Raw genomic sequence first — 17,914 nt, forward strand, 5'->3', positions numbered from 1 at the left:
GACTGTCACCTGCACAGTACACGTTCCAAATGTCCCCAGAGAGAGCTTCCTTAAGTACAAATCTGAGCACGTCTCTCTTTTGCTGCAAACCCATCATTGGCTCCCCCGCTGCCAGATTCTTCATCGCGGTCTTCCAGCCTCTACAGTGGGGTCTCGCTCCTGGCCCACCTCTCTTCTGCCACACTGCATTCCTCACCACTGTAGAACCCACTGTGTTCTTTCCCAGCCTCCATTTTTGCCACTGTCTCTGCTTAGAACACAGTTATGGTGAACTCCGTAAACGTGACCTTCTCTGTGGAGCCTTCCCTGATTCTCAGGGACCCAGAAGCATCCCTCTTTCCACTGCATGCCCACAGCAACTTAGCCCAGCCTAGTGCCTGTTATCTCTGTGCCGAGTAGTCTGCACCAGGGAGTTTTTAGCTCCTCAAGGATGGAGGTTGTGGTAGATGCCTGTGTTCTCTTACTGCCTCCCAGGTGTCTTGCAGAATTGGAACTTAAGAAAATGGATGAGTATGAAATGTAGGAATGAAGTGAGTAAATGAGTGAATTCATGTATGAGGAATGAATGAGAAGACTTTAACAGCCTGAGCCAGCAGGAAACGTGACTTCCAGCATTACCTGGCATGTGCCCCATTTCTCCCTCTTGTCTGAGAGGAGTCATGGAGAGATATTGCCCCTCCATAGCTTGACGTCTTTGGCGAAGTGAGAGGCAGAAAGAAAGGTGAGCTGGGCTTTTGCCTGGTGACCTAGTATAGAGGAAAAGCACGTCAGGGTTGAGAGGCAGGGACTGATCCTCTTGGCTCTGTGGCCTCTGACTTCTGCCCACCCAGCAGGTTCTCACCAAAGGTTTCGGTGGTGGGAACTCTTCCTTAGGGAGCTGAGAGTCTTTGCCAAGAGTTCCTACAGCAGCATCACAGGCTTCCAGAGTCAAAGCTGTTTGTCTGTCCATGTCTGGTGGCAAGATGTAGGGATAGAAGGTGAGCACAGAGAAGGCCTGGGATTGGGGGGAACTCTGAGCCAGGGCATCAGTGTCTTCATGTGATTCTGTCTTCTAGATGATGTCTGTCCTCATGAATACCATTGTCTTTGAAGACTGTCGGAACCAGTGGTCAGTATCCAGGCCTCTCCTGGGGCTCATCCTGCTCAACAAGAAGGTGAGTGCGGTTGCAGGAAGGTCCGCAGGAGGCGACCACTGGGAAGAAAAGGAGCAGCTGTACTGCAGGTCAAGCTGTGACAGAGACAGGGAAGCCAACCAAGCTTGAGCTGGGACCTTGAGCACGCGGGACAAGGCCGTATTCCCCCAGAAGGCCCTTCCCCAGAGGCCTCAGGTCTCCTTCAGTTAAGTAGAGGCCTCACACTAGCTTTTCTGGCACCTGGAGCCCTGCACTGGACAGGTGGTTTGCTCAGCAGTGCTTCCAGCTCACCCTCACTCCCTTCCCTGTTCCAGGAGGTTGTGGGCAACGACCCCTTCTGTCCCTTCCTAGGCCTCCTTTCCTTTGTGGGATCCCCATTGCCCTCAGCGGTAGCAGTAGCCCCTCAGGGCCAAACACAGAGGCAGCACCCTTCATCCGGAGCACGAGTCTCCAGTCCTTAAGTGCATGCACCACTCTGGGCTGCCTCCCAAGTTCTCCAGCTTCCCCTTGAACCCACCCCTGTCTCCCCAGCAGTCAGTAGGAACAGTACATTACTGCTGGGGAGAATGAATAGTCTATACAATAAGAGAGTACTGGGGGAAAAGACAGTGAGATTAGAGGCAGCCGCATACATTAAAATTCAAACTGAAATCCCAGCCTTGGAAGGAAACTAATAGAAGAAGAAAATATATCAAAAAGAGAAGAGCTGTCTCATCATTCACCTGTGCTGAAGTATCCAATTTTAGCCACATTCAATAGCACTGTCATTCATCTTCCCTCAGTGTTATTGTGATTTAAATCCAAGCTCTATAAAAGAGAGCAGTTCTTTTAAAATGATTGAGAGGGAATAAGGGCAAATTCAGTGTTTAGAAAAAGCTTATGACATCACAATATTATACTTTACTGATGGAGGCAATATTTCATGGTTTGGGATGAAAAACTAATAATTTTCTATTTGGTGTGAGTCACTGCATCATTATAAAAGGGAAAAATAAGTAGTTTTGCGCATTCCGAGTCTTGTTCGGAAAGACATTGTGGTTTAAGTGTAATGCCTCTGATATATAGTATTTAAGTATTAGTCTGACTACATATTAATTATGTGTGTTTTTGATGTGAGCTGTTTTAATGTGTGATGGAAATTAAATATCATGCTGTTTGGGCTTGGAAGGATAAACACATGACTGGCAAAATGTTGTCTTTGTGCTGAAATTAGGCTGTTTCCAATGATTAGGAGCTGCTCTTAGCGTAAGAGTTTGTGTGCATAAAAGCTCACAGACATCAGCAGAGAAGAAAGGGCTGTGCAGTTCTTTGTGACCAGGTGTGACAGGTGTTTTTCTTAGTGCCAGAAAGCTCTCCCAGAACTAAGCAAGTCCCTGTAGTACCCCACCTCAGCAGAACAGACCCATCCTAACTCAGGAGGACACGGACTTGGAACAAAGCCTGGGGTCGTTTGAGAGGTAGTTCACTGAAGCCACCGAAAACGAAGAGGCCTGAGGAGGGACCCTGGACTTGGTCGCCCAAAGTGCTCCTGGGGCATTTTTAGTTCATTTCTTCCCCTCAGCCTAAGAGGTCCTTCCTCTTTCAGCCTTTCTGTGATTATTGTTGATGAGACTCAGGAAGACCTTTATGTGCTTGGTCCCCCACAGCGGAGGTGAGGACTCCATCAGCCTAAATTGTTCCGTGACAATAAAGCAACTATAGGAAGAGATTTTTAGGAGAAGGGATAATACAGTTTATACTCAGGAATGTCTCCGTTGCTTTGGTTTTCTCTAAAGGCTTAAAGTTCAGAGGGGACCTGGACCAAAGCCCCTTTGAGAGTTAGGAGCCCTGAGCACATTGGAGGTGGTCTAGCCCTCCCCTACAGCTCTCCTCAGGCCCCAGTTTGGAGCCAGCGTTCTGACACTTGTTCTGTCTCCCAACAGTATTTCAGTGAACTGAGGGCAAGTCTGATAAACAGCCAACCTCTCCCCAGGCAGGAGGTCCTTGCCCAGTGCTTCAGGAACCTAATGGAAGGAGTGGAGCAGAACCTGTCTGTCAAGAACAGAGACAGGTAAGCAGCGCCCCATAGTTTAGCATCTCTGGGGTAGGTGGACGTTCCGGGATTGCGCTTAACACAGCTCACACATACTGATGTGGCTTTTCTATTACACCTTGTAATCCTAGACTCAATTTAGTTCCATCCAGTAAATATGACTGGGTAGTTGCTTTCTTCCAAGCATCACACCAGGCACTGTAGAGCAGCAGTCCCCGACCATTTCGGCACCAGGGACAAGTTTCGTGGAAGACAGTTTTTCCGGGGGGTGGGGCGGGGCGGGGCGGGTTTCGGGCGGTAATGCGAGCAATGGGGATATTGGGGTTGAGCGATGGGAATCGGTAGACCGAAGCTTCAGTTGCCCGCAGCCCAGGGGTTGGGGACCCCTGCTATAGAGGATGCAGAGATGAATAAAATGCAGCCTTTGCCCATAAGCAGTTTATAATCCAACAGGAGAGAGAGAAGAAAAAATAACTAACTGAAAAGGTTAAAAGAAGGAAAGTTTAGATCTGCTATGCAGGACAAAGAAAGGCTTCCTGGCATTTGAACAAGCATAGGCTTTGAGGTCAGACAGACTCCAATTTAAATTTTATCCCTGCCCTTTATAGGCTGTGTGGCAGTGAGTAAGGTAGTCAAGTTCTCTAATCCTGTTTTCTCACCAGTAAGACAGAGATGATGATAATTGATTGTGACCTTTAAATGACAGAATATAATAGTAAACATGGTACCCAGGACATATGATGCACAGTAAGTAGTTCCTTTCTCTGTCTGACCTTTAAAAGTGGTTGGTTTTGCAAGAACAGAGACAGGTAAGTTGCCAGTGAGATCTTGATGAGGAACCCAAACTTATCACCTATGCCTGAATTCATTCATTCATTCATTCATTCATTTAGTTGATAAAATTTTGTTAAGAATCTGCTATGTGCCAGGCACTGGGGATACCACTGAGGAACTAATTGTTCCAGGTTTTTGCCCTCACGGAGCTTCTGGTGGAAGAGACAGGCATAATGAATGATGGAGAGAGAAGATGTTTTCAGAAAAAAAAAAAAAAACTTGCCTCATCCTTTTATAAAAGTGGTAGCATTCAAACACTGCGCCATTTGAAATGCACATCATCCCAATAGCCACAAGCCAAAACCTGGGCTTTGGTAATACAAGGCCAAGTCGGATGGGCTCTGTGGACATGTTCCCTTGCCTGCTTGTTCTGAGCCAAGATCCTCTATCAGGCAAAAAGGGGCAGCCTCCAGGGCTAGCAGGAGGAGAGACTTGGTGAAGGAAGAGGGGACCCTTCCCTACATGCCTCTGGGGGAAATTGCTTCACCTGAGGCTTGGGAATTTGAGTACTGCCTCCTGAGCCGCGCTGTGAAATGGTGTCAGACAAGCTCCTCGTTTAGTGAGAGTACCAGCTAGCAAGGACTGTGTGTTTTCCATGTGCCAGGCAGGATGTTGAGCACTTCCAGGCATCGTCTCACTTGACTCAGTAAATCCTCACTTCCCACAGCCCCATAAGCTAGCTACTCACGTGGGGCACCGAGACAAGACAAGAGATCAGCCAGCTTAGAAGTGATGGAGCCAGGATTTGAACCCAGGTATTCTTACCCCGTGCCCCCTCTTTTTGAAGCACTTAGTTTGGTTTCCTTATCTGCAAATGAGGATACTGACACCTACTTTGGAGAAGACTTGTGATGATTAAATGAATTTATGTGTAAACCCAACCAGTGCCAGGCACATAAGCTTTTGTTCTTTTCTTTATATTCCTTACCATCTATAATGTAATCTGACTTTTAAAAATAATTTTTAAATAGTATAACCACAGAATGCACCCCTCGAAATGGTCAGAGTGTATTTGCTGGCAACCCTTGTTTTCCAGGAGGGGAAGGAGGAGGGCATGCTGCTGGCAGAGCAGTAGTGGTCGGTGAAATGGGAGGAAGGAGCTCAGCCAGGACCTAGGGCCGTCTCCAGGGTCCTGAACTCCACCACCAGAACTTCACACAGCCTCAGGCTTGCCACTGCCCTCAGCCCTTTCTTACTCTTTGCACAGGTTCACCCAGAACCTCTCGGTCTTCAGAAGAGATATGGCAGAGGCCCTGCGCAGTGATGGCAGCACCGAACCGTGCAGTCTGGACATGATGAGCTGACCCGACTTCTGACCGTGTGCCGAGCAGCTTTTATCAAGAGACTTGTTGGTCTGGATCCCAGGACAGTGATGTTGGCTAGCCCAGGGGAATCTATTTTTCAAAACAAACAAACAACAACAAAAGTCCTACCTTTTTGTAAGCCTGGCCTAATTATAAGAATTTATAATAGCGCACAAACAATGTAAATTCAGTCTTTGCACTGAAGAAGCAAAAGATGTGTTTTCAGTCTTTCTATAAAATATCATTTATCTTTGTTCTTACAATGCTCTGAAAGGGTGTAGAGACAATATTTAACCAAAGAATATAATAAACCAGGTTTACGCCTAAGTGTGTACTAGTTAATGGTTCTGCAGTCAAGGTTGTGAATTTGCGAGAGATGCAGCCTTCAACATAGATCCCGGATGGAGACAAATATACCATTTGAACCTGTTAAATTAGTAGTTTGTTATAAGTCTGGAAAAAGCAGCACTGGGGACTCTGAGCTGTGGGCATTCAGAACGAGCCTGGGAGCTCTCCAGAGCATCCCACAGCACTGCACACAGCCCTCTCCGCCTCAGCAGCGTCTGATAAAGTTGAGAGACAGTAACACAATTAAATGACTTACAAACAACGTTTGCTCTTCACTGGCATAAATCTGAAGTGGTTTAGTCTAGAAGAATTAAGCTGTGCAATTACTGCCCGCAGAGATATTTCTTCAGAAGGAGTAGGTAGCCCCAGCAAGTAGCTCTGGGTGCTACCAGCACCCAGGCCTGCCTCCATTTAATTTGTAAGAGAAGCTGAGGGTGTCCAGTCAAAATACAGATTCGAAGCAGCTCTGCCTTCTTGGGCCACCCAAAACAGTTCTAGGTGCTAAAGTATAGATTTTCAGAGGATGAGGATCAGCTGGTTTTCATCCTTCCACAAAAACTCTTACTACTGTGGGGACTGCAGCTCAACCCAAACCCAGGACAAGGAGGAAGCCTTTGCAGTCTGTGAGGGACTGGAACTAGGCTATTAATTGGAGATTGCCACTGTCAGATGGCTTTGGTATCTCACTGCTCCGTCTTCATGGCTCAGGCTTGTAGTAAATATTGTTCCCTTTATTTCTGATAAGACATGAAAGGTTGGCCTAACTGTTGAAGAAGAGGTAAATCTACAAGCTCCTGTTATAATCTCGTTTCTCAGACTAGTATTTCTTGAAAACTTTCTTGATAGCTGAGTTCTACAACAGGCTTATCACAGAAAAGCAAAGTCACCCAAGTTTGTCTCAAAATGTTTGTCTTCCGTGTGTGAACCCAGGAAATCAGGGAAAAGTGTGTTCTAGGTAGGGTTACTTCTGGTATCTAATGGAGAAGGAAGCCTCAGCCTTACACTATGTTTCATTAGCAGTGGGATAAATAATTTTCCACAAGAAGGCAAATTCTGAACTTCATAAAACCTCAACTGTTCAGAGAAGTCTGACTTGAGAATTTTCTCTTTCTCATGGGCTTATTACTGTACACTACTCATCCCCAAAAAATCCCTCATAGAAGACCTATCCCCTTCTGACACTGTTTTTGGGGTTGTTTTTTGTTTTTGTTTTTGTTTTGAAAAAGGTCCAAGACCTGCGAGTTCTCTGGTGGCCTAGTAGTTAGGATTCCGGGCTTTCACTGCCACGGCCCGGCTTCAACCCCTGGTTGGGGAACTAAGATCCTGCAAGCCGCGTGGCCTAGATAAATAAATAAATAATAAGGTCCAAGACCTAAAAGCACTGTATTATTTGCATTAAAATGCTCACAAGAAAGTCACCATGTGTACTTGCTTTTCTTGACCACATCGCCAAAGGTCGCCTGGTGGTTTCTCCCCAGCCAGGAAAGGCTCTGTCTTGGCCTTGGAGAGCTGCTGGGGAGGAGGACGTGTCAGGCCTGCCCCAGCCCCACTTCAGCAGGACCTGCTCAGGGCTCCGGCTGTGCAGAGCACACGGAGAGGCAGCGCGCGCAGCAGGGAACAGACTCAGCAAAGCGACTGAACGTCTGCCGTGCCCTCCCCATCTGACCTCTCACTTAGTCCTCACAACAGCCAGCCCTGTGAAGGTGGACAGCACTACTCCCACTTTCCAGATGAGGAAGCTGAGGCTCAAAGGTGGTACACAGCTTACACTGGTCACACAGGCAGGATATGACCCCAGGTCTGTGTCACCTCAAAGGAATTCCTGGCCTCTCCAAGACCTGTGTTTGAGAACGGTGGGTTGAAACCAGTTAATGTTTACATCCATTACCACGTGTTTTTCAGAACTCTGTTGCTGTGTAACAAATGACCCCAACGTGTAGTGGCTTAGAGCAACTCTGCTCATCTCACAGTCCCTGTGAATGCTCTGCCTCAGGGTCTCCCAGGCTGCAGCCAGCATTGTGGGCCAGGGCCCTGATCGTCACCAGGCTTGCCGGGAAGGGACCTGCTTCCAGCCCCCTCGTGGCGAGTGGCAGGAGTCGGCTCCTCGCGGGTTGGTGGACCGAGCCTCAGCTCCTCGCCGAGTGGCCTGTGCACAGGGCGGCTCACAACTTGGCATCTTGCTTTACCAGAGCAAGAGAGAAGCACAGCAGTCTGGAAGTCACAGCCTCTCGTAACCTAATCGCAGAAGGGCCACGCATCATTTTTCCTGTATTCTCTTCATTGGAAGTAAATCACTGGACCAGCCCACACCCAAGGGGAGGGATTATACAGAGGCGGGAGGCAGGGGTCTTCGGGAGCCATGTTCAAAGCCACCTGCCACGACTCTTACCTGGCCTTTGGCTGGAGAGGCTGAGTTTGGCCACAGGTTTCTTCCCTGAGACCTGGAAAGGAATCCTGATTCTCCTTGGAGAGCTAAGTTCCATTCTGTGCCCTTTCTGAGCGAGGAGGAGGGAGTGGGGAAGCTGGGGTGTTTGCAGAGCACATCAGACTGCACACTTACCCCCCCCCCCGCCCCAACCCAGTGGGTCCTGGTTTGGAGCTGCGCCCCACCCGCCTAGGCCAGCCTTGCCAGAGTCGGCCTTGGTGAGGGATTGCGGGGGCTCCAGGGGAAAGCTGTGGAGTCCCCCGTGGGAGTTCTCTGCAGGGTCATCCTATCCCAAGGGTAAAGCAAGCACTCAAGGGCACACCCAATCTTGTGGAGCCTGCACAAAAGAGAGCTAGTTGGATCTGTTACAGCAGCGGTCCCCAACCTTTTTGGCACCAGGGACCGCTTTCGTGGAAGACAGTTTTTCCACCATCGGGGGTTGCGGGGGTGGGGGGTGGGGGTGCGGGGTGGGGATGGGGGATGTTTCAGGCGGTAACGCGAGCGATGGAGGGGGGGGGGCGGCAGAGGAAGCTTCGCTCGCTGCCCCGCCTCTCACCTCCTGCCGTGCGGCCCGGTTCCTAACAGACTGCGGGCCTGACCGCTATTGGTCCGCAGCCTGGGGGTTGGGGACCCCTGTGTTACATGCTCCAATCAGATCGCAGGTGAATGTGACTTACACTCAGCAACAGGAAAAAATAAATGATCCTGGCAGTTCCTCGGGGTGCCGGCGCACCTCGCCCGGGTCTCGTCCACGCAGTGCGGGGCTCTAGGTCAAGCCAACAGCTTCAGCTGACAGTCAAGCAAGAAACAGTTTGAAGGTATTACGACCGCACGACTTTTGCCTTCTCCACTTAAGAACCTGACTGAAGACCCTGACCCCTGAGAGGCTGTATCCTGCTTGTGTTCTAGATGTTTCTGTATTTCCTGTGCTTTCCAATCAGGCTTCTCTAGAACAGGGGATGGGGGTGCCTGTGCCGTGTGATGATCGGAGCAGCCAGAAAAGCCCTGTTGGCCCCTGGCCTCCCTTCCACTGGCTCTGCCAACCTAGAAGTGCCTTTGGGTTATAGTACTGGAAGCCCCTGTCGACATGCGCAATGACCTGGCATTGGCTGTGAGCTGAGCTCAGTGACTTGAGTTAACTACCAGCAGAGCTGAGCGTGAGAACAAAGAACAGGGTAGGTTTGGTGAGAGAAACTGGGGAAAGTGGAAGAGCTGGCATACGGGAGCCTTGTCTACACAGAGGCCAGTCCAGCAGAGTAGGCGAGGCAGCATTTGAGAGAACCCAGCACCTAATGGAGAGGAGGGAAAGGGCACCTGAAGAGCAGGGCGGGGCAGAGTAGAGAGGGAGACAGTGAGAGTCCCAAGCTGAACATTAAACAACTGGAACCACTATCATTTAATGAGCACCCATGAAGCACTGCAAATCACGATCTCATTGAAATGTAATGCTTACCAATAAGAAAGTCAAGTAAGTACTGATATTATCCTCACTTTAGAGATGAAAAAACTGAGACTAAAAGACTGACCCAAGCCACACAGCTAAAAAGTGGACGAGCCAGGATTCAAAGTCAGGTCAGCCTAACTCCAAAACTCATGTTTCTTGTCCACTAACATCCCTTAAACTAGGTACTTCACCACTGGGCTTTGGAGACAGTTGGGTGGGGAGGTGCATATGGACCCACTGGGATCCCCAGATGGGGCTGTTCACTCCCCAAGAAAGGCCAGTCCCAGAGGGCCCCTTGTGTGCTGTGTCTGTGGCTTCTGCCACTGATTCATCCTCCTCCCTGAACTTTATAAAATCATTCTTGAGACTTTTAAATGTTTTATTGAGGTGTAAGTTTACAATGACAGCAAACCTTTCAAACTACAGCAAGAGTGACCTGCTTCCTTGGCATATTAAAAAATAATGTTAGTGTGGGTTTTTACATCCCATAGGTTGGATTGCTGATAAGAGTGCTTCCTTGACAAGATTCTTTTTGAGGTTTACAGAAAGAGTAATAAAATATGTAAGTTACATTTCCACAAACAAAAGCTATAACATAAGTTATTTATAAGCGTGAGATACAAACAGTATCACGATAAATAAACCATAAGGGTACCTGCAACATCCATCTGAATGTAATTTGCCCAACGAAAGTGTTGAAACGAAGTCAAATTTAGTAGAGAAATCTGTCAGGAAGAAAGGAAAGTTGTAAAACACAAAATGGGGGAAATGGCTGATGGGGTGGGAGAAAACAAGGGCATGAGATCGGGTGTGGAGGCACCTCGGAAGGCCATGGCCTGTGCCTGCCCTCAGTGACGACTGCTCTCGCCCCCTGAGCCTGCGTGCTCCCAGCAAGCCCTGCTACCCGCAGGCGCATGTGTCACCAGCCCACACGAGGGAAGGAATCTCCCCTCCCCTCCCCCTTCCTGTCTTACACCCTCTCTCCTAACCCCCAGCCCTTTGGCAGCTCCCTCAGGCTGCTGCCAGCCTCCCTGCCAGGCTGGGCCATCCTCAAGGCCAGGGCCTGGGTCTGACTCAGCACAAGGATCCTGGAGATCATTCATTCACTCACTCATTCATTCACCTACCACAGATAAAGCAGTGAACGAGGCAAAGTCTCTGCCTTCAGAGAGCTGGTGAGCAGGGGAAATAAGATGGGTTCCAAAGGCAACGAGGCAATGATGAAAATAAACAGGGATAGACAGTGGCTGGGGGAGAGGAGGGCTGCTTCAGAGGATGGGCAGAGAGGCAGGAGGTGGCCTGGGCCTTAAAAGGTGGAAAGGCGCCAGCCGTGGGCAGAGCTGGGGGAGGTGAATGCTGAACTGAGTACAGGCGAATTACTGGACACACTTCTGACCCCTTCTTCTTTATCCCTCGTCTGACCTTGCTGTGTGCTATTCAGTTTAATACCGCAAACTCTTAATGACCATCCAGTGGGCCCTGGGCCAGCCCCAGGACATGAACTTGAATACCACCAACACCGTCCTGCCCTGGAGGCACTCCCAGAGCAGTGGGGGAGACAGAGGTGAGCCCACTGCGGCTGCCTGCCGCTCCTGGGCTCCTTCCCCTAGACCACCCACTGATTTCCTATGACTCGGAATCCTTACTATCTGCTCCCAGAGCAAAAATGGGGGTATGAGGTAAAGGGAAAAGCATGGGCTTTGGAATCAAGACAGTCCCGGGTTCCAATCCCGGCTCCAGCCCTTCCCCACCGCACGCCCTCTAGTCCTCCCCATCGGGGGAGGCAGCGATGAAGAGCTCACACTGCATTACTCCCACTATCAGATGGGGAAATGGAGGCCCAAAGTTGGGACATGGTCCAGAAAATTGGAGTATGCGCTCAGTAAATACTTGAATAAATGAATGGATGAGTGAATAAGTTTGGGCAGGTGTCTTTAGAGCCTTCCATCGTGAGAAACAGAAGGGCCCCTAGAGACTCCAAACTAGGGGGTGTGAACTAAGGATGGAGGATGGGCAGGTAAGCAAGCTGGGACATGGCGTGTGTGCCAACTTGGATGTGTTTGTGTCTTCGTCTATGGAAGTGGTCCATAATATTTTCATCTATCTTGCAAATTCGGTTGCTGACCCAAATGTTTAAGAGCCCTGATTCAAACCCTACCCCATTTTACAGACAGGGAAATTGAGTCCCAGTTTACACAGGAAGTCAGTGGTAGAGTGAGCCTGAACTAGGTCCTCCTGCATGTGGACAACTGGAAATGCCAACATCCTACTCTCATCCCTAAAGCCCCCCTCTGTCTCCTATATGACAACCCAGCAAGACCTCCAGCAGTGCTACTCCCATCTTCTCCATCTGGAGGAGGAGAGGATGCACTGCATCCTGGAAGTCTTTCTGGCCTCATGAGTCTGGGCCACCAGCTCCCAGTTCTTGGAGATTTTCTCATCTGTGTGTGTGTGTGTGTGTGTGTATCTCCATCTCTGTCATTGTTCAATTGATAGCAGGTAAGAATGGACAGCAAAAAATTACAATTTCAGGAACACTAAATACATATCAAACAATATTTGGCCAAAACAGTGCTCAGAGGAGAATGTCTGGCCTTAAATGTATTTAATAAAAAACAAGGAAGATTGACCAAAAGAAACTAAAATCTCACCTCAACAAACAAAGAAGAAATTAATGAATAAAATTAAAACAAACCATTCCTGAAGGAGATGATATTTTAAAAGAGGATAATGAAATAAAAGTCTTTTCTTTAAGACCAGTAAAATAGACGAACCTTTGGCAAATACGATCAAAAGGTACAACTGAGTAACAGTGAGAAAGAAACGCAGATGATGTCAACACAGATTCAACATGGGAGTTTCAAAATAGGAGAGAATCTTCCCACAATGTTACAACAATGAATTTGAAAACTTGGATGAAATGGGCAATATTCTGGGCACTGGCTTCTGAATTTGAGCAGGCGTCTCAATCACCTGCGGGGCTTGTTAAACACAGAGTGTTGAACCCAACCCCAGGGTTTCTGATTCAGTAGGTCTGGGCTAGGGTCCAAGAATGTGCATTCCTAACAAATTCCCAGGTGATGCTGACGCTGCTATTCAGAACACACATTGAAAACGCTGTCCCAGGAACTGCTACCCGCACCATTTACTCCTTTTCCTGAGCTGCCTAACAGCTCTCTTCTGTCTGGGTTGGGAAAGAAGGAGGGTCTGTGCCTAGTGGCCCAAAGCACCTACTGCTGGATGCCTGAGAAGCCCAGGGTCCCAGGCAGCGGGGCACAGTGAGGTGGAGCCCTACCCTACCCCAGGCGCTGTGCCGAATGCTTACTTATATGAACTCATTCAATCCCACGACGTTGGTACTGGTGCTTTACCGAATGGGGAAACTGAGGCACAAAGAGAATTCCCTAGCCCACAGCTGATCAACAGAGGTGGGAATCCAACTCTTAAGCACTGGGCCACTCACCATGCCCTGGGAGCAGTGTTGGCCACACCACCCGCCATCTTCTCCCTATCTCTGTGCCCGCTCACCTACCTGTGCAGCGTGGCCCTTGCTATTCAGTGTAACAGAGCCAGGAAGCGGCAAAGACAGGCCTGGGATCCAGGGCTCTGGAAACCAGGAAGGAAGTGGAGCTGCTGGTGGAGAGCCTTCACCGGCCTCTGAGTCGGCGTGAGTCTCAGAACTCTGAGCCTCAGTCCCCTCATACAGGGTACAGGATGGGGTTGAGAGCAGCCCTTTCCACCCAGGGTTGACGTGAGGAATAAATAAGTGCCCCAACCCTTGCCTGGCACGTGCTAAGTTCTCATCTCACAGTTGCTCTACTGTTGCCATTAAAGTTAATATTACATAACCACCAGAGTGTCTCCCAGGCAATTCCACAGACCTTCTCTCATTTACTTCTCACAGCCACCCTGGGGGTAGCTATTACCCTTTCTGTTTTACAAATAAGGAAAATGAGGCTCCAGGAGATGCAAGAGGGACCCCACAAGCCCCAGGCCCCCCAGTGGCAGAGCCTGAGTTAGAAGCAGGAGGCCCCCAGCCCAGAGCAACGGCGAGACTCCATCTGAAGGTCCTGGTCCGCAGAGGGCAGTGGAGGAGGGCTTGCCCAGGCGCCCTGCTCTGCTCACCCCTCTCTGCCCAGATACCTCATTCTGCCCACCCAACACTGATGTTCTGCCAGGACCAGAGACTTGCCCAATGTCGCAGAGGGGGTGTTGACTCAGGGTTCCAGGCCTTAAGATTGTAAGTCCTGAGACCTCTCCTGTTGGGGGCAGATTACTAGGAAGAATCTAGTAATTCTGCCACCCCCTGCCCCCTTCCTGGCCCCCTGAGACTGACCCCACGGTAGACAAATACATCTCTCTCTCCAAGATACTGAGCCTCCGCAAATAAAATAAAACCACAAACAAATAAACAGGAATCTTAAGAATAACACATCAACTGTCACGCTGGGGCGCGGGGGGGGGGGGCGGCGAGGGCAGCGCAGCTTCCTGTTGCCTACTACCTGCCAGACCCTAACCCCGTGCGCTCTCCACATCTCACTCGCTGCTCGCGACCATCTCTCAATTCACGCATTCCGTTTTACAAACGAGGAAACCAAAGCCTAAAGCTATGAGTCCCTTGCTCGAGGTCACTCAGCTAGGATGTGACCTGGCCCAAATACGAGCACCCTTCTGGCCAATGGAGCACCCCAGCTCTCACCACGTCGGCAAGACGGGGAGCGCAAGGGAGGCCCTGCCAAGGGGTCAGCAGTCGGTTTGCACCTAACGATTTTAGAATTAGCAGGTAGAAAACGATTCTGTAAACCTCCCCTGGGGAGACAGCTGAGACTGGGGAGGGGGGGATGTTGACCGCTCTGCACGCCGTCCTGTCACCAGTGCCCCTTGGCCCGCCTGCACAGCCTCCGAGGGCGCGGGCAAAGCAAGGAGTGGTCTCAGCGCCCAGGGTTACCCAGAGAAATCCCTCTATTTGCTCTAAATATGACCCTCCTCCGCCCTTGCCCCTCGGGAACTCAAGGTCTCGACACCTGCCGCGCCTCGGGCAGGTCTCCCCGCGGGTCCAGAGTCCCGTCCATCCTGCAACGAATTTCGAGGGACCGGATCTCGCTCCCCACCTGGCGACCCCGGGTCCCGTTTAGCCGGGCCTGGCACGCGTGGGCACCTGAGAGTCTCGCCTCGGTCCGCTTGCCGGGTGGGTGCCAGGGAGCGTCTCTAAAGTGGCCGCGACGCCGCGGCCGAAGCCCGGGCGGGGGCGAATTCTCCCCACGCGGGTCGGTGTCCTCGGGAGCGCGGGACATGATCCGGTGCTGTCCTCACCCCGCGCGCAGGCAGCGCACAGCTTGCGCCCCACGATGCGCCCCTTTCGTTGCTCCCGAGGCGGTGGGGTGTCCAGGACGCTGCCGCGGATTCCGCAGTCGTTCCGGAGTTGCAACTCCATTGTAATTGAAAGGATTCGTATGGTTTGGTTTTTGCTCAGATGAAAAAAAAAATCTGGAAGAAAACGAAACCCCCCTCAGCAAACGACAATTTCACCAGCAGAGCGCCCTGCCCACCCCGCGCGGCGGCCGGGAAGCTGCCCCAGCCGGGAGGAGCGGGGAACGTCTCCTAATTGCAGCTTCGTTAGATTTCGGGTTTGGGAGGCTGTGGTTCGGGCGCTAATATCCGCCGCCCATTATCCCGGCTAATAAATTTGACCTATTGTTCGTTTGTTAAAATGATGTCACCTTGGAACAGTCCCTAAGCTCCTATTTCCATGAATTAGGCCTTTATTGAAAGCCAGGAGCCAATGGGAGGAGAGAGGCTTGTTGATCGCAGCCAATGGCTGCGGCGGGAGAGGAATTAGCAGCGGAAACTCCAGGTTCGGTTCAAGAAAGATGACACAGAGCCTGTCGGGCCCGCGCACTCTTGGCAAAGTTTCAGTGCGACGAGAGGCGCCGGGCGCTCCATGGCCGCGCCGTAACGGGGACCCAGCCGCCTCCCCGCCCAGCCCAGCCCAGCCCTTCCGCCCGCCCAGGATGGAGGCGCCCGCCAGCGCGCAGACCCCGCACCCGCACGAGCCCATCAGCTTCGGCATCGACCAGATCCTCAACAGCCCGGACCAGGACAGCGCACCAGCCCCGCGGGGCCCCGACGGCGCCAACTACCTGGGAGGGCCCCCCGGGGGCCGTCCGGGCGCTACATACCCGTCTCTGCCCACCTCCTTTGCCGGCCTCGGCGCTCCCTTCGAGGACGCGGGATCTTACAGTGTCAACCTGAGCCTGGCGCCCGCCGGCGTGATCCGAGTGCCAGCGCACAGGCCGCTGCCCGGGGCCGTGCCGCCGCCTCTGCCTAGCGCGCTGCCTGCCATGCCCTCCGTGCCCACGGTCTCCAGCCTGGGCGGCCTCAATTTCCCCTGGATGGAGAGCAGCCGCCGCTTCGTAAAAGACCGTTTCACAGGTGAGCAGGGTGTCCAAACAGGCGCCGGGCCTCGGCCCTCCCGGGACCAAAGGCGCCGCGCCCTACGTGCTTCACTCGGGGAAACGGTTCCGGAGGCCCAAGTGCGGTGGAGGCCTCAGCGCCCAGGGCCTCGGGCAACCATAGAGGGGAGAAAAATCAGAGAGTTTGGGGGAAATAAGCCTGTGCCCGGGGGAAGAGGGAGGCATCTCCCAACCGGCTTGGTGCCTCTGGGGACCCTCGGGACCAACGAAATAGCGTAGTACTCTGCGCCCCACCGGGCGGCACCGAGTCTGCATGGTGCCTGAAAGGCAGTCGAGCTGGGCCGGGCTTCAGGGGGCCTCGTGTGTCTCCGCAGCGGCGGCGGCGCTCACGCCCTTCACCGTGACCCGGCGCATCGGCCACCCTTACCAGAACAGGACGCCGCCCAAGCGTAAGAAGCCGCGCACGTCCTTTTCTCGGGTGCAGATCTGCGAGCTGGAAAAGCGCTTCCACCGCCAGAAGTATCTGGCCTCGGCCGAGAGGGCGGCGCTCGCTAAGTCCCTCAAAATGACGGACGCGCAGGTCAAGACCTGGTTCCAAAACCGGAGGACCAAGTGGCGGTGAGAGAGGCCCGGCCCGGCCCACCTTGCACCGGCCCTTCGCCCGCTCCGTGCCGGAGCCTCGCGTTCTCCCCACCCTGCGATACACCCTACTCGCCCTCCTAGGGCTGCACCTCATAAAACCTTCCCAGGTTTTATCCTTTCCAGGTTTTATCTCCCAGCTCTCTCTCCAGCGCGCCTGTCCTCACCCGCGTCTGGAATTCTCCATCCCCATCCCTGTGTCGCTTTCTTGAGCCTCTCCAACTCTCTCGGTGTTTTATTCGGTTTCCTGCGCGCGCTCGGTTTCCTCTCACCTGCCCCCCCGCCCAACACCCCACCCCATCCCGGGCCTCTCGCGCTCCGCTAAACCCTCCCGCTTGCCCCCTGCCCTTCCGATTCCCGACAATCCGCGCGGGGCTCCGGGTTCCCGCTCTAGCTCCCCATCCCGACTCCAACCCTGTTTTTATCCGATCGCTCTTTCGATCCAACCCGTGAACGGCGAAGCGATCGCGTCCTGCAAGAGGGGTTTGAGACAGATGCTGGGAGAACCGGATGAGGCTGACCGGACCCGGGGACACCGCGAGGTGCAGAGCCTGCCCGCCCACCCGCGGAGCCCAGTGACCCGGCTGCCTGTAGGGCCTAGTCAGTTACACACACGCCCTGCCCTTGTTACCCCGCAAAGAAACAATCTTTGTTGTTGGCGAAGCCACAATACCCGGGTGTGCAAGTGGGCGGCGGGCGGAGTTTCCTCCCGGCGATCTCCCCGCGCACAACAAAAACAAACGATCCCAACCCACTGCCCCAACCCGCGGGTCCCCGGCGCACAACGCCGGCGGGGAGGCAGACTGACTCTGCGCCTCGAGGCTCCCGGCTGGCCTTGGTTCCCGGGCGGGTGGGGGCCCCGCCGGCGGCCCCGCGGTGCCGGGTGCCTGACGGTGCTGTCCCTCTCCCTCCCCCCGTGCAGGCGGCAGACGGCGGAGGAGCGGGAGGCGGAGCGGCAGCAGGCGAGTCGGCTCATGCTGCAGCTGCAACACGACGCCTTCCAAAAGAGCCTCAACGACTCTATCCAACCCGACCCGCTCTGTCTGCACAACTCTTCGCTCTTTGCTCTGCAGAATCTGCAGCCCTGGGAGGAGGATAGCTCCAAGGTCCCCGCCGTCACCTCTCTGGTGTGAGCCGCCAGCGCGCACCGTCACCAACTATCGCCGCCCCGACCCGGCGGGGCGCCCCGGCCCCCCAGCCGGTCTGAGGGGGAATCGAGGCCGAGACGGGAAGGGCCAGCCAAGCTCAAGTAGGCCCCGGGGCGCGGCCGCATCCCCGCCGCCTGCGGAGGGGGCTGGGCCCGGGCTCCGCGCGACTGCACAATCCGAGCCCCCGCCCCGCG

At 52.8% G+C, this 17,914-nt stretch overlaps 2 protein-coding genes across 7 annotated transcripts in view; both read left to right on the forward strand.

Moving 5' to 3' along the window:
• Positions 1–7,068, forward strand: part of RANBP17 (RAN binding protein 17) — a 327,894-nt gene extending 320,826 nt beyond the window's left edge. For 4 of the 6 annotated variants that reach the window (XM_067032300.1, XM_059059844.2, XM_067032301.1 and 1 more), the window contains 3 exons: positions 1,056–1,154; positions 3,056–3,183; positions 5,207–7,068. In XM_067032300.1, coding sequence (XP_066888401.1) covers positions 1,056–1,154; positions 3,056–3,183; positions 5,207–5,303 — 324 coding nt within the window. In that variant the 3' untranslated portion in view covers positions 5,304–7,068. The remainder of the gene's footprint in view (positions 1–1,055; positions 1,155–3,055; positions 3,184–5,206) is intronic. The other 2 variants (XM_067032302.1, XM_067032304.1) reach the window with 1 other exon arrangement.
• Positions 7,069–15,390: 8,322 nt separating this feature from the next.
• Positions 15,391–17,705, forward strand: TLX3 (T cell leukemia homeobox 3). The gene is made up of 3 exons (XM_059059848.1): positions 15,391–15,952; positions 16,308–16,551; positions 17,495–17,705. Exons 1-3 carry the CDS (start codon positions 15,391–15,393, stop codon positions 17,703–17,705), a joined length of 1,017 nt encoding a protein of 338 aa, XP_058915831.1.
• The last annotated feature ends 209 nt before the right edge of the window (positions 17,706–17,914 follow it).

Source organism: Kogia breviceps, chromosome 4 (assembly GCF_026419965.1).
Source record: "Kogia breviceps isolate mKogBre1 chromosome 4, mKogBre1 haplotype 1, whole genome shotgun sequence".
NCBI classification, from domain to species: Eukaryota; Metazoa; Chordata; class Mammalia; order Artiodactyla; family Physeteridae; genus Kogia; species Kogia breviceps.

What these genes read in the sequence shown, in the direction of transcription:
- TLX3 (XM_059059848.1), top strand. Translation starts at nt 15,391, where the DNA reads ATGACACAGAGCCTGTCGGGCCCGCGCACTCTTGGCAAAGTTTCAGTG. An exon ending in CGTAAAAGACCGTTTCACAG is followed by an intron (nt 15,953 to 16,307) that starts GTGAGCAGGGTG and finishes GTGTCTCCGCAG; the next exon opens with CGGCGGCGGCGCTCACGCCC. An exon ending in AACCGGAGGACCAAGTGGCG is followed by an intron (nt 16,552 to 17,494) that starts GTGAGAGAGGCC and finishes CCCCCCGTGCAG; the next exon opens with GCGGCAGACGGCGGAGGAGC.